This window comes from Cyanistes caeruleus, chromosome 3, assembly GCF_971803275.1.
Source record: "Cyanistes caeruleus chromosome 3, bCyaCae1.hap1.1, whole genome shotgun sequence".
Taxonomy (NCBI): domain Eukaryota; kingdom Metazoa; phylum Chordata; class Aves; order Passeriformes; family Paridae; genus Cyanistes; species Cyanistes caeruleus.
In genome coordinates, this window is record NC_141703.1 from 74,006,120 (window position 1) to 74,020,314 (window position 14,195).

Below are 14,195 nucleotides of genomic sequence, written 5' to 3' on the forward strand. Positions count from 1 at the left end.
AATCCAGACCTGTATGAACTGACTATGCAGTCAATCGACTGACTGCTGATCTAGAAGGAAAATAAGTAGCAGCTCCTGGATGAAAATAAAATGTACACGTGAGATCAGTGAGATCCAAACATGTACTCGGTGACTTAGTTTTCCTTTGAAACGGAGTGGATAGTCAGTAGGAACACCTACACAGGATGGTGGGTGTACTTGAAGACTTGTGGTAACAGAACATACTTTTTCTATGTCACATTTGCATGCCATGCTAAAGAAATCAGGTAACATCAGGTGCACACATGGAAGTGAGGGAGAAAATGTTTTTCTGAATGTAACTTAGAAGACCCTCACATGGGTGTTCTGTTTAATGTAGGCTTAACTGGGGGAGGTTTTCATTATAAGCTGTAGAAAGTATGTGTTAAAACATAATGGCATTTAGAATAAAGAAGGATATAAAGGCCCAATGAGTATCTGTAGCAATACGGCATTGTCTGCTCTTTTCTTGGCAACAGTCATAGAAAAAGTCCTTGTTATATCAGCCACACTATTAATTCTCAGTTTCTGTCATTACCTTCTGCCAGTGAAAGCAAAATTGATGTATATATGACATTGAGTACTATTTTATGAATTTCTGTATCAAAAATGACATTTAATTTTTCAGTGACTTCAGAGGCAGATGCATCATGAATGGTTTTGCAACAAAATCTTCAAAATTCTCTAATGCATTAACCAAGAGAAGCAGAATGGTGGCAGAAGGTCCAGCACCAGCAGATGGCATTCATTCCCTGCAATTCCTGCAGCAGCAGGAGGCACTGAGCAGTGAACTTGCACCACAGCAGTGCAATATGTGGGATCATAAGAGATGCAGATAGTTAACCGTAAGTTATTTTCCTGTCATTTGGCAAAATTTTTCTTTCAAAGCAGCATTTATTTAATTTTTTTTCGTAATTTAAGAACGAGCTTACATGTAAATACTATATAGAGACAGATTTGCCACATCAGAGCAGCAGTGAATTTGATATTCACTTTGCACACTGGTATAGGCAATACCCAGTGCAAGCCAGTCTGTTTGACTCTATTTTCTTTCCCCAGTAGCATGTTTCCATGAATAACTGATAGAAGAACCTGACCTCTCTTCCCAGTTCAAAAGCACTTTTATTCACTGCTCTTCGTGTTTCTAAACAGCCTGCTAAGGTGATAAAACTATCAGTTTAAATATTTGTAACAATAATTTTAAAGCTTTTTATGGCTAGAAATACATGACCTATGCTATCTGGCAAACAGAAAGAATAATGGATTCAAAATAGATTTCTTTTTCCCCCTCAAACAAGGCAAAGCTTTACCCCCATGAAGGTACAGACTAAGAACACACTGGCAATTCAACAACACCACGTTGTTCCAGTAGCCCTCTGACCCAGGAGGCATCAGGCAGGGAGGTTCTGGGAAATGGGACCAAATGTGCAGCTGCCCTGACTGTACAAATGTACAGCTGCAGTGCTTTTTGCCACCAAGGTCCTGAGGGGGAAAGGAGAGGCTCCCTGCCCTGACTTGCCAGCTGCTAAGACAAGCGTTGTAGATGAAAAGAGAATGGAACAGACAAGTGGACATACAAATATAGGTCCATGGAGTAAAAAAAAAAAAATCAACTTAAACAAATCAGATTAATTTCCAGCTACAAAAGGAACAAAATGCAATCTCATCTGGAGTTTCAGTAATGTGTTTACAGTAACATTAAAAGCATGTGTTACCTGTTCTAAGAGATTCTGAAGCCTCTCTATTTCACAGTCTATTACAAATTTCTTTTCTTGCCTTCGGTCCAGATCTTCTAAAAGCCGCCTGTAGCTGGCATCGTTAAAATTCTCCACACAGATGGCACTGACTTGCCAGCTATTTTGTCCTGCTTTTTCCATAATTGCTTGAAGTATTGAATAACCTAAAAGAGAAGGATACAATACACTAGTAACACAATCACTGCGTTTTTTGAATAGGAGTTGTCCTTAATCAATATTATGTCCTTTAACATATGCTCCTGCAGGGAAGGGAATAAGAGAATATTTGAATCCCTACCTATGCCGCTTGTCATGATCAGCGCACAGTATGCAATTAACAAAATTTACAATCGCTGTGATCAGAAGGCTGGGAGTGAGCATTATGGATAATCGTCATATCATTCATGCACACAAACTCTTCCACTCGAGCATTCAGCTTCTCAGATTAGTTTTGTACAGTTTTTGTATCTGGGTATTTCACGACACAGCAAGGGAAAATCTGAGCCTACTCATCCAGCGGAAGTATTTGCATACCACAAAAGCATTCAAGTGCCTTGGTTTGGGTTGCTTTTTTTCATAACAACACTTAATCCAAGCAGCTTTTAATGCTTCCTAGCAAGAATTGTTTAATTTAATTATACATATGCATTTATATGCCAGTATGAATAGAAATTATATTGAACTATTTCAGAGCTTCCATATAGCTTGAATCAATGTATGCAAAGAGATTAGAGGTCAATGAATGAAGGGCACCAGAGAAGCATTAACTGTTACCACTGGCAGGATAATTGCTCTTTATCAGTGCCAGTGTTTGATGCCCCTGTGATGTCTTTGAGGCTGTTCACAGATGGGAAAGGCAGTCAGAGGTCTCCCCCAGAACCTGCAGGGCAGTCTCAGGCTGCCCTGGACCACCAGCCCTTCACCTTCCTCCTGCTGGGGATGTGCAGCGCCGAGGCAGCAGGGGAGCTTATGACATGAATTAGGACAGCTTGCAAACCTTGTCTTGACTTGCTCAACCATCCCCTGAAGCAGGAAGCATGTATTATTCTATTTTTCATGCAGAATAAGTGTGGAATTTGTTTAAAGCAATGAAGATTGTACACCTCACACCCAGAGTTAATGTTTAAAGAAGACAAAAAGAACAGAAGGACAGATATGTTTCTCAATGACACGTTCATAAAAATGACTCAATACAGAGAAGGTCCTCCTGTTTAGAACCACAACAGGATTGTGGCTTTCAACTCATTAGCTGGCATAATTTTCCCCACTACCTTTAAATGAAAGATTTAACCTCTTAAAATTTTTCCTTAGTGATGTGGTTACCCAGGGGTAGCCTCCTTCCCTCTTCAACAAGAATGTCCCATGCCCAAGTGCAGTGACCCCCAGGTGTCATTTTAATGCATTTAAAGATGCCACTGCTTGACAGATTCCCTGCAGAAGAACTATGAGATATTCCCACAGATTCCAAGAGGAATCTTTGTAAGTTACACTTCAGAAGGAGCACACTTGAGTGTGTGGTTGCTAGCTAATCAGTTAGCAGGAGACCTACAACAGGACCAAAATCTGAGTTTGCCTCCAGTCAAAGAAAACTAGATAATAGTGTTACTAGAATATGAAGCTCTTGGACACATGAGAAACTAACCTTCTTGCAAATCTAGGAGTAGCTATTTTTCTACTGGCTTCTATAACATTTGCAGTCTTTGAAATATTAACTTAAAATATAACTTTTTATATCCTTATGACATTATGCACCAGCACTCCAAAATGAACATTTATTAGGTTTTTTCCCTCCAATTCAGATGACATAGTTTAGATAAAAATACTAACAATTATAATAAATACATAAAATGCAGAACATATTTTGTAACATAAATGAGACATTTATTTTATGAAACAGTATTTTATTGCAGGAAATGAATTCAAATACTCCATGTATTGAGTATTAAAACATTTCTGTACTCAGCATATATTTTTAACCCGATGACTGTTATTTTTTTTTCAAAGAACCATCAGCTTTACTGTTAATTGCTGCGTAATTATTCTGCTTTTCCTGTTGCTATATTCAATCTCCTTTTTGCCTGTAATTATCTCTGCAAATCATGATGAGATTCTTTCCCAAGCATTGTATTTCTTGCTTCATTTCCTATTCATTTCCATATATAGACATATATTAAAACCACTCCAATGTTACAGAGGTTCCTGCTTCACTTACACTGTAACTTTGACTTGATCTTTGCTACCAAGGCAGTCAACATTTACTTAATTCATCTTCCTGACACTAATTAACATTTTCTTTGATTCAGAATGAATGGTGTTTGAAACAGCAATTGACATTCCCTCCTTCCTTTCTTATTTCACTTGGACAACTTCACTAAGATGTGTTTTGATCAAACCGGTAATTTATCCCAGCACAAAGCATGACAAATATCAGACAAACACACAGAAAACCTTTTCTTCTATCTTGGATCAAGGTTTCACTTGCCACATTTCATTAGCAACTGCCTTCATTTAGGTATTTGAAGCTTCTGTAGCTTCTTGACGGTAGCTGACACTTCAGTGAGGGTTTTTACATGGAGGCACAACACAGCTAAACAGCACTAAGTGGATATGGTTCTTCTCTGTCAGAAGAGTTCAGAATCCCTGTGCAAGTCATCAGTGGCATGGTCATCTATTCAGTGTGCAGGAACAATTTTTAATATAACAGACTGACAAGGATGAAGTTTACACAGAATGAATAAAGGCATTCACAGGCTCAGTTGGATAAAAATTAGACATGCTGCGGAGAATGCTTATTTGTCCAAAATAATTGACCACAGCTGACAAGGAAAGAAATTGGTTTCTGCAAACATTTTATAAGGCAAAAACCTCTGAAACTAACCTGGGATAATTCTCAGAAAATGAATGCTGCATTTCTATTCAAGCAAAATTCCTAATCCTTAGAAAGATGTTTGCCCAAGTAAAGACAGCAGACATGAATATTATAGCTGTCATCTAAAAGGTATTTATTTTCTGTTTACCTGCTGTTTATCCTCAGTTATGCTACAGACAGATGAATGATTCATTTTCTGTAATACATTCCCCTCCATTTATTGTGAAATACTATTTGTTGCATAAAAGCAAACAAAAAATCCCTAGGCTAACTCATATCAACTGAGCTGCACAATACATGTTCCTCTAAACAATATAATTTAGGAAATTTTTACGACTAATGCCTATAAATATACAAAAGTAAGATAAATTCTCCCACAAATTTTTATAGTAACTCTTCCTCATCAACTAATTCAACCTTGAAATGAAGATAACAAATTTATTAAAAAAGAAAAATTATTCTGCCCAAGCATATCTTTGAAGCCTGGAAATGTGTATCAAAAAGTTCCTGGTCCTTCACAGGGTTGACTGTTTGTTTGAGGTTTTTTTGGTTTGTTTCTTTGTTTGGTTTGGGTTTTTTTTTTCAATTAGTAAATCTATGAACTGAATAAAACGTCAACAGAACTTCCTGAAAGCTCAACTGAAGTCCTTCCCAAATGCAAGGACATTATGTGCAAGAAGGACTTCTTTTTCCTCCTTTTGGGACATTATTCTGGGGAATTTTCCTTAAATGACCTGTGACAACTTCAGACCAGAAATCTGCCAACTGATTTTTATAGGTCATTGTTTAAATGTAGAGACTAACAGCTGCTTGAGGACCAGTAATATCAATTCCATCTCAGCATCCTGTAACCAAACATCAACAGGGTACGTCTGCAAAGACTTTGTTTTCTTGATCCCTTTTCTCCTTGATTTTCTGTTCTCTTGTCAGGTGGAATTGTGATGACCCACCACACTGCTATTTTCTTTTTTTCTTTTTTCCCAAAAGATAACACACAGTCATAACGTTGGGAAAAAAATCCCTATGAACACCCCCCTTCCTACCCCTCCAATCTTAAAAATGAAAATTTACTTTATTTGGTTTCTAGAAAATCAAAGCTGGAGATGTCTACTGCAAGAAATCTATATACTGGGATTGATACTACAGGTAAATACATTACAAGCAAAATCTCAGATTTTTTAAGCCTTCTCCCCTCAACCACTGGCATTTTTTCATGAAAAAATGCATCAACCTTGGAAAAATAGCATATGTGCACCTGGTGCTGTAGAGATATTAGTACTTCTTCAGAGTCAGATATCTTCTGGGGGCCAAAGTTTGTAAAATGGGAAATTTCATAGTCCAGGATTCCTCCTACTCACTGCAACATTTCTGTAATTGGAGCCTTTATACAACCCTCCTCCACCCAAGAAGATGAAATAATGAGAAAACTTTGTGATTTTAACATTTAAGTTACCTTTCAGATTTTTTTATTTGTCTTCAGCTAGGCTTTCCCCTAACCAATTTCATTTCAGCAGGCAATGATTTATTTTCGTTTAGTTCAATTTAAATAAACATAAAATCTGATATCTAAATATTTTCAGCATGTTCAGAATAAACTGAAGAGATAGAGGAGTACCGTCTTATTTTTTCTGCTGGAATGCACATTTTTCCTTTTTGTCTCTTCTCTTTTTTTTTCTATTCTTTTCCCTATCTTTTTTTGTTTGCTTGCCTGCTTGCTTGCTTTCACCAGAAAATAGTTCAGTGATCAATTACAGTGATATAATTAAATTCCAGTAACTTTCATCTTCCAGCAGCCTTTTCATTCTGGGAAACCATTTCCCCAAGCCTCTGAGCACAGGCAATCATTTCTGATGGTCTTGCCAGGAGACAGACAGTGAAGTGCCCGTTCGCTCCAAACAGCAGCACCCCCAGCAATAATTCTCATTTTGGACCTTTTGTGCACTAACCCATTATTAATTTTCAACAACGAAGAGGATGCAATATTTACATATTACGACTGTACTTTACTATGGTTAGCAGACTAACAATACAGAATTAGCAAGCTATCAGGTTAATAAACTTAAAAACAGCATATGCAATATATTTGTTATGACACCAGGCACAGAAAGCATCTCTGATGAACATGGGTCTTTTGCAAAGATGGGCTTATACGGGCTCATATACAGCACATTACTGAAATGCAAAAGCATCTGCTTCTCTTTCAGGGCCAGTTCATTTTCAAATAAGAATAAATCTCATTCCCAAGATTTACTATGATCCCAAAAGCCCCAGACACTGCTGGAGCTACTTTACAAAAGCTACTTCCAACTGTAGGAATTCGTATTTGGATGTTTTTTCATAAATTCAACACACAGCAGAAGGGAAGAATAAACAATAAGTTATTTGGTAAAGATAAGGCAATGTATCTAATATTCAGGACTGGATTAATGCCACTTAATTCTAGCTGTTTATAGAGTAGTCATCTAAGTTAATATTCCAAGCTCTCAAAGGAGAGACATGTGTCCCATAAAAAAACTAATTTTTTGGTCTTAAATATCTTTCTCAAATGTTTTTTTTTTTTTTTTTCTTATTTTTTTTTCCAAATCAATACTGAAGGAGTTTGGACATGAAGCTTAGTGAAAATACCTATCATTTATTTTATATGGCCATATCTTGTCAAGATGAATCCAGAAAAAACAGCAATGAAAACCATACAAGAAATTTACAGTCTGAGTGATGCATGACTAGACATTCCACTAATAACTACAAGCATTCAAACTCATTTATATATTTCATTTTCCCTTGTGCATTTATTACCTTTTTATTAACATACAGTTTGGTTCAAAATTTTGGTCAGCATAGAACTTTCAGAACTTAAACAAAATCATTTGCACCCCTGTTTTTTTCAACAGTATGAGCTGGAGCCAGAACAGTCAAAAAAAAGTGCATACAAACTGGCCAATCCAGATATCAGAGTGGAAGCTAGAACTATAGGTGTGTTCTGAGTCCTCCTTGGGTCTGATTCACAGAAATGATACAGAGATTGGAAAGTAAGACAGAGAACTCAAGAAATAGTTCCATCTATTCCTCTCTAACCCTCCATTCCCCAAGATATATAAATGATATTAAAAAAATTCTAGACAGGTATCTTCTTTTGTCCTTAAAAATCTCTAAAGAGGATTCAGTCACATCCCAAGTAATATACTAATTTCTTTGGTATGCTCATCATTAGGAGTTATTTTCTAAAGTCTAACCTAAGTCTGTCCTGGCATAATTTGGAGCCGTTCATTCTTGTCCTATCTCTAGCAGTCCTGGAGAACAGTTTGTTCCCTTCTTCCTTAAAGCAATCCTTTATGTAACTGAAGACTGCTGTTACATTTCTTTTTTATCTGCACTTCTGTTTCTGAAACATGATTCTCTCAGTTTTTCCTTGTGGAAAATGTTTTATTCTCTATTCTGACAATTTTCCTTGCTTTCCTCTGGACATGTTGCAATTGATCCTGGTTTTTCCTGAAGTACATTGGTGAAAATGAGATGTATTTAAAAAATGTGTTCCAGAGTACAAACATTGCTCTTAAATTTTTATCCTCTGCAAACTTAAAAAATGCATTTTATATTTCTTCATACAAATCTTTAACAAAGATACTGGAAAAAAATCCCCTGCAACCAGAATGGACCAATACTTAATAACTCTTTATTTGACAATGAATCTCATATACTTCCTTCTGAATTTGAGTGTGATCATTGTTTGACAGATCTTCTATAAATTTCATCAAGAAAAAAATTCTTTAGCTCATTGCCATGGGTTGACCTTGGCTGGATGCTGGGTGCTCACCAAACCCTGTATCATTCTCGCTCCTCAACTGGATGGGATAAGGGAAAACATGGGTCAAGACAAAGAAAGGGAGAGATCAATCACCAATTACTGTTGAGGGCAAAACAGTCTCAACTTGGGAAAATTAATTTATTGCCAGTCAAATCAGAGTAGAATGATGTGGAATAAAAAAAAAATCTTTAAATACTTTCCCTCCAGCTCCCCTTTCTTCAACCATGCATATGGCTGTAGAAGGTCATTCTTGCCCAGAGAAGCTGTGGATGCCCCATTCCTGGAGACATTCAAGGCCAGGCTTGACAGGACTCTGAGCAACATGGTCTAGTGAAAGGTTCCCTGTCTGTGGCAGGGGTGTTTGACTGAGGTGATATTTAAGGTCACTTCCAACCCAAACCATCTATAATTCTATAATCTGCTCCACTGTGGAGCTCCAGGGGCTGCAGGAGCACAGCTGCCTCCCATAGCCTGTTCCCCACAGGCTGCAGGGTAACATCAGCTCTGGGGCCTAGAGAACATCCTGCCCCTTCCTCTGCACTGACACTGGTGTCTGCAGAGCTGTTTCTCTCTCATATTCTCACTTCTATCTCCACTGCACAACTTTTTCCCCCTCTTAAATACGTTATCCTAGAGGTGCTACCACCATTGCTGGGGGGCTTGGCTTTGTCCTGTGGCAGGTTCATCTTAGAGCTGCTGGCTTTGGCTCTATCAGACATGGGGCAAATTTCTGGCAGCTCCTCACAGAAGCCACCCCTGTAGATCCCCACCACCACAGCCAATGCAAACCCAATTCACTCCTTTAGCAAAACTTCATGAAAATGTAAAAACTTGCACTAGAATGAGACACATAGTTTTTTTTCCAATGTCTAGAAAACAAATTATTTTGTAATAGAATGAAAATTGCTTTATCTCACATAATCTGTTTTTGAGAAATCCATGTTTGGGTTTACTTAGCTTTCAAAATTCTGTCTACTAGCAAAGAGATCTAATATGATGTAGATTGTGAATTAAGCCACCTATATCATCAGTGATCAAGACAATTTTATCACAAATGTTTCTGAAACAAAACTGAGGAAATAATCTAGTTTAGCAATCTCTTCTACTGTATTTTTGTTTCAAGTATTTCAGAATATTTGATGATAAAGGAAACTGCCTCTGAGTTCATGTTTCTTGCCTCCCTGACAACTATGACCTTGAATATTTTCTCGGTGTTTGAAAGACACCTTCAAAACAAGATCCTGCAATGGTGTATGGTCAGACTTTCTGCCATTCTTAGCCCTGTCGAGACTGTGCTGTGCAGCTTCATCTGCAGTATTTAATAATCCTTCTTTCCTGAGGACAACACAAAGCTACAAGAAAATGCTGTCAGTATATTACAACCATGACTTCTTTTTTTTTTTTTTCAAAAAAAAAAGTCTTAAGTGGAACAACATAGTCTAAGAAATGTGCTTTCAGGGAGCATATGGGAGGAGGTTTGGCTTACACCACAATGGGAATTCATGATCAAAGATTCAAGCTGTGTCAGGTCCCATTTATGCTACACCCACTCTGCAGCAAGATTTTCCCCCTTCTTTGCATTTCAGAGTCCGCAGCCCTCATGTGAAAAACACTGTAAAGGTGTCTTATCAAAGTGCCAACTGATAGAGATAACTGGGAACTTGAGAGGGACTGAAGAAAAGCCCTGGTTTTGAAGCCAGTCTAATAGTTTTCTTTGGGCTTTCACAGTTTTCAGATACCATTACCCTTCCCATTTCACTAAATGCCTTCAAAATAACGTTGCAGTCCCATAATCTTTCTTATAACAAGCATGCATGGAGATGAAAACAGCCAAAGGTACTTACAGATACATGCCAAAACCAAATTTTTGTACCTTTTTAGCATTTTATGCATTATTTGCTTTTATTTGTCTATTTTTAGTTATGCCATAGGCTTCAGCTACAACTGGCTCAGGTGAGAGATCACTGGCTCCTCTGTAGTTTGCAAGTAGCGAGGAGACACTTTCTTAGCAAATTTTAGCAAATTCTTAATACAGAACTTTAAATGGTAAATTAGAAACTGCATGTAATTACAGTGTTATCAAAACTTTACAAACTATTACCTAAAAACCCTCAACAATTGAGCCAAGAAGTGTAACAAAAGAGACAGGGAAAAAGAAAGAAGCATGTGTTATGCTTAACTTCTGTCAGATCACCAGTGTGGCCTCTATAAATAAACAGGTATCTGATATGTCATCTTGGGACAATCATTAGGGTTAATGTATATCAGTATTTTTAATGAAAGGGCAGAAGAGAGGAAAAAATTAATCTACTTTGGAAGAAAATAAAGTAAGTTCAAATATTTACCTTATTACCTTTTGCCAAAATTCTTAATTTTGCTAAAATCTATACTAATAAATTATCCTTCTTGCACGACATCTTCCTTCAGGCATAGCTATTTTCCAGAAATTTCTAGTTTGCCAACAGTTTACCTCTCTAGTCTCAATTTAATAGGATTTACTTTGCTCTGTGATGGCATACAAATGTACACAGATGTTTGTGTAAATAACATCCTAAAGAGCCATGTCTAAGGATATTAGCACTGCGAGGAAAAGCACTCAAGAGCTGGTATATCTTCAAATTAGCAGTATCTTAATGCAATCTGGTTAATCTATTATGGTGTTGTCTTTATATTGTCACATACTATTTTCCCCATAAGGCATCTGCCTCGGTAGGATGCCTGTGCCCTAGGACAGAACTGACTGTGGGTACTAAATGAAGATCTTGATGTCAGGTCTTCTGCCTCCTTTCTGCAGGGATCTGTTAGAAAAGTATTTTTTTACTATAAAATATCTGGCAGTCTCTACCTATTGGCTGTGTCATTTCTAATACCTGCCTGAGAGAAAGAAGTTTTCAGACTGAAACAACAGGCATTCATATCAACAAGCATTCTGTTGAAGGAATTCACAACCTAAATTCTACCTCTATGCTCTTGTGGCCATGTCAATATTTACTGGTGGCTACACAGCAGATAATATTCAGGACCTTACTCCTTCCATAAGTTCTATTTGTAGACCCACATTATTTCTGATTATAAATTTCATTTAAGATGTTTTTGAAATCTACATTTTGAAGTATTTACCTTTTTCAGAAAAATGTAACAAGCCTTGGGAAAACAGGACCTAAAATCTGAATGTTACGATTATGATTACCACTTGTCTGAAGTGGGTTTAAAATATGTCTTGCTGTATCTTTTAAACTGGCACATGGACCACAGATTTATTAGATTTATGCTCCCTCAACAACTAACAATTTGGAGATAATCCTAAAGATCTGTGATTTCTTCCAGTTTCTAAAATTAATTCAGTGCTTTTCTTATGTAGACTAGCATTTAAATGAGACTCCTTTTTGAACTGGAGCAGCAACTTATGAAGTATCAGAAGATTTCACATAGTGGTTTTTATTGAAGTGTAATGACAACGATCATTCCTCTTACCCAGCTTCAAATTGAGTTCTGGGCCCCTCAGTGCAAGAGAGACATTGAGGGGCTGGAGCGTGTCCAGAGAAGGGCAGCGGAGCTGGGGAAGGCTCTGGGGCACAAGTGCTGTGAGGAGCAGCTGAGGGAGCTGGGGGTGTTTAGCCTGGAGAAAAGGAGCCTCAGGGGGGACCTCATCACTCTCTGGAACTGCCTGAAAGGAGGGTGCAGACAGCTGGGGTCGGCCTCTTCTCCCAGGGAACAAGTGACAGGACAAGAGGAAATAGCCTGAAATTGCACCAGGAAAGGTTTAGATTGGATATTAGGAAACATTTCTTCATGGAAACGGTTGTCAAGCCCTGGAACACACTGCCCAGGGAAGGAATTGAGTCACTATCCTGGAAGGAATTTAAGACATGTAGAGTGGCAGTGAGGTACGTGGCTTAGGGGTGAGCACAACAGTGCTGGGTTAATGTTTGGACTTGATCTTAACCTTTTCCAACCTAAATGACTGATTCTACGACATTGGATAACGCAGCTGCTAGGCACTTCATCTGAGGGACTGAAAATATCACTCTCAACTAAACCCTGCAAAGGGCTCAGAATCTGAGTTGCTTAAAAAAAACCCCAAATCCTACAATTAAGGAAAAAAATGTGAGAAAACATTTTAATAAGTCCTTTTAAATGTTAAAAGACATTACAGTTGTAAATATATATATACATAACAAGTAAATACATCTATATGTATGCATGTCTGTAACTGCTTTATATGAACCTGTGCAAACCAGCATGTAAAGAAATGACAAAAATTTCTAAGAAGGGAAATGAACAGAGATTTTTTGGTTGTTTTGGCTTTCTCTACTCTCTTCTCACTCTTTGAAGTACTCCCCTGAAAAGAGCTGGTAGAGCAAAAGCCTTGCCTCATCTGAGTGTCTTCACAAACACTGCTATCACAGTCATTGATACACAGAAATGATCTTTTCCAGTAGAGCTGAAAGACAGCTAATGTATTATAATACAGAGAAATAGGAAAGAGAATGATATGATCTATACAGAGAACACTGGACTACTCCTACATGGCTCAATCTCCTTTTGCTGCCCACATTTAAAAAATTAATGCTAAAATATTTGACAGAGGTCAAAGAAGCAAATCACGATGATTTGAGGCTAATATATAAAACATTCCTTAGAGTAAGAGAATTACAGGAGAATTTATCTCAACTGAAATTTTGATGACTAACTCTGAGCTAGCTCATCCAGTATCCTGGCAGTAGAAAGAAACAGGCACCTTTTTGAAGGTAACTCAGAAAACCCTCCATAATATGTCTCATGTACTTTTTGGAGGAGAAGACATTCCTCTCTGTTTAAAATGTAAAATTCCAATATTATTAATTCTAGGGTTCGATGCCATGAACACTATAAATGTAATGTTATGCATATGTAAAAAGCAGGACTAAAAGCAACCAGCAATACTATCACAGTACCTGCTGCTCACACACTGTAAATTTTACTCTTCTATTTTGTATCTACATTTCACTTATGAAGATACAACATTTCATTTAAGTAGAATTAAAAGTTAGGTTACTTTCATGCTTCTCTTGTGGAGGATGGGCAGCTACACATAGGTTTCCTTTGATTATTCTGGTGAAGGGATTTGCATACAATTACAGAGACGATTTCAGTTCCTAGCAGGAACAAACAGAATGAAGTAAGTACTCACCATATGATTAGACTAATTTATTACATCTCACCGAGGCAAGCTATATGCCAAGAAGTAATCATAAACTCATGTTCAAAGCTTTGGTAGAATGAATATATTTAACAATTCAAATTAAATTTCAGCTGTAGGAAGTGACATTTAGTGGGAAACATGGAAATGGGCAAGGTATAATGAAAAGATAACAGGTAAAATAATACAGACATTGAAATCTGTGATTGGTCTGTCTGAAAACAGACCAGGACAGAAAGCTGTGAATAAAATCCTGGCGAGGTTCTCGTATGAAATATATGTTGATGTGGACATTGGTTAGTTTTCACTGACCTTGGCATTAATGTCTGAAAATGAACACAGTGACCAGTCAATAACTGCTCCATAAAAGTTAAGTGCCTGTGACGTTTCATTATACAATGGCACTTGCATTGACCATTTTGAAAGCAAATGATCTTAAGAACTTTGTTCATTTTAGAGCTGGGTATTTTCCTTCCCCTGAACAGCTGTTTATTCACAGAAAAGCACACTCTGGTGTAATCCCAAGTCTTAATGAGCAGAAGTGAGCATTTCTGCCTTGGACTTGCCAGGAGAAAAAATTACTAA

General features: G+C 37.4%; 1 protein-coding gene across 11 annotated transcripts in view; it reads right to left on the reverse strand.

Annotated features, from left to right (window-relative positions):
* Window positions 1-14,195, reverse strand: part of GRIA4 (glutamate ionotropic receptor AMPA type subunit 4) — a 217,151-nt gene that overhangs the window by 89,860 nt on the left and 113,096 nt on the right. For all 11 annotated transcript variants that reach the window (XR_015284792.1, XM_023920399.2, XM_023920413.2 and 8 more), the window contains exon 4: window positions 1,734-1,918. Coding sequence is in view for 10 of the 11 variants with exons in the window: in XM_023920399.2 (XP_023776167.1) it covers window positions 1,734-1,918 (185 nt within the window). In the remaining variant the exon portion in view is untranslated. The remainder of the gene's footprint in view (window positions 1-1,733; window positions 1,919-14,195) is intronic.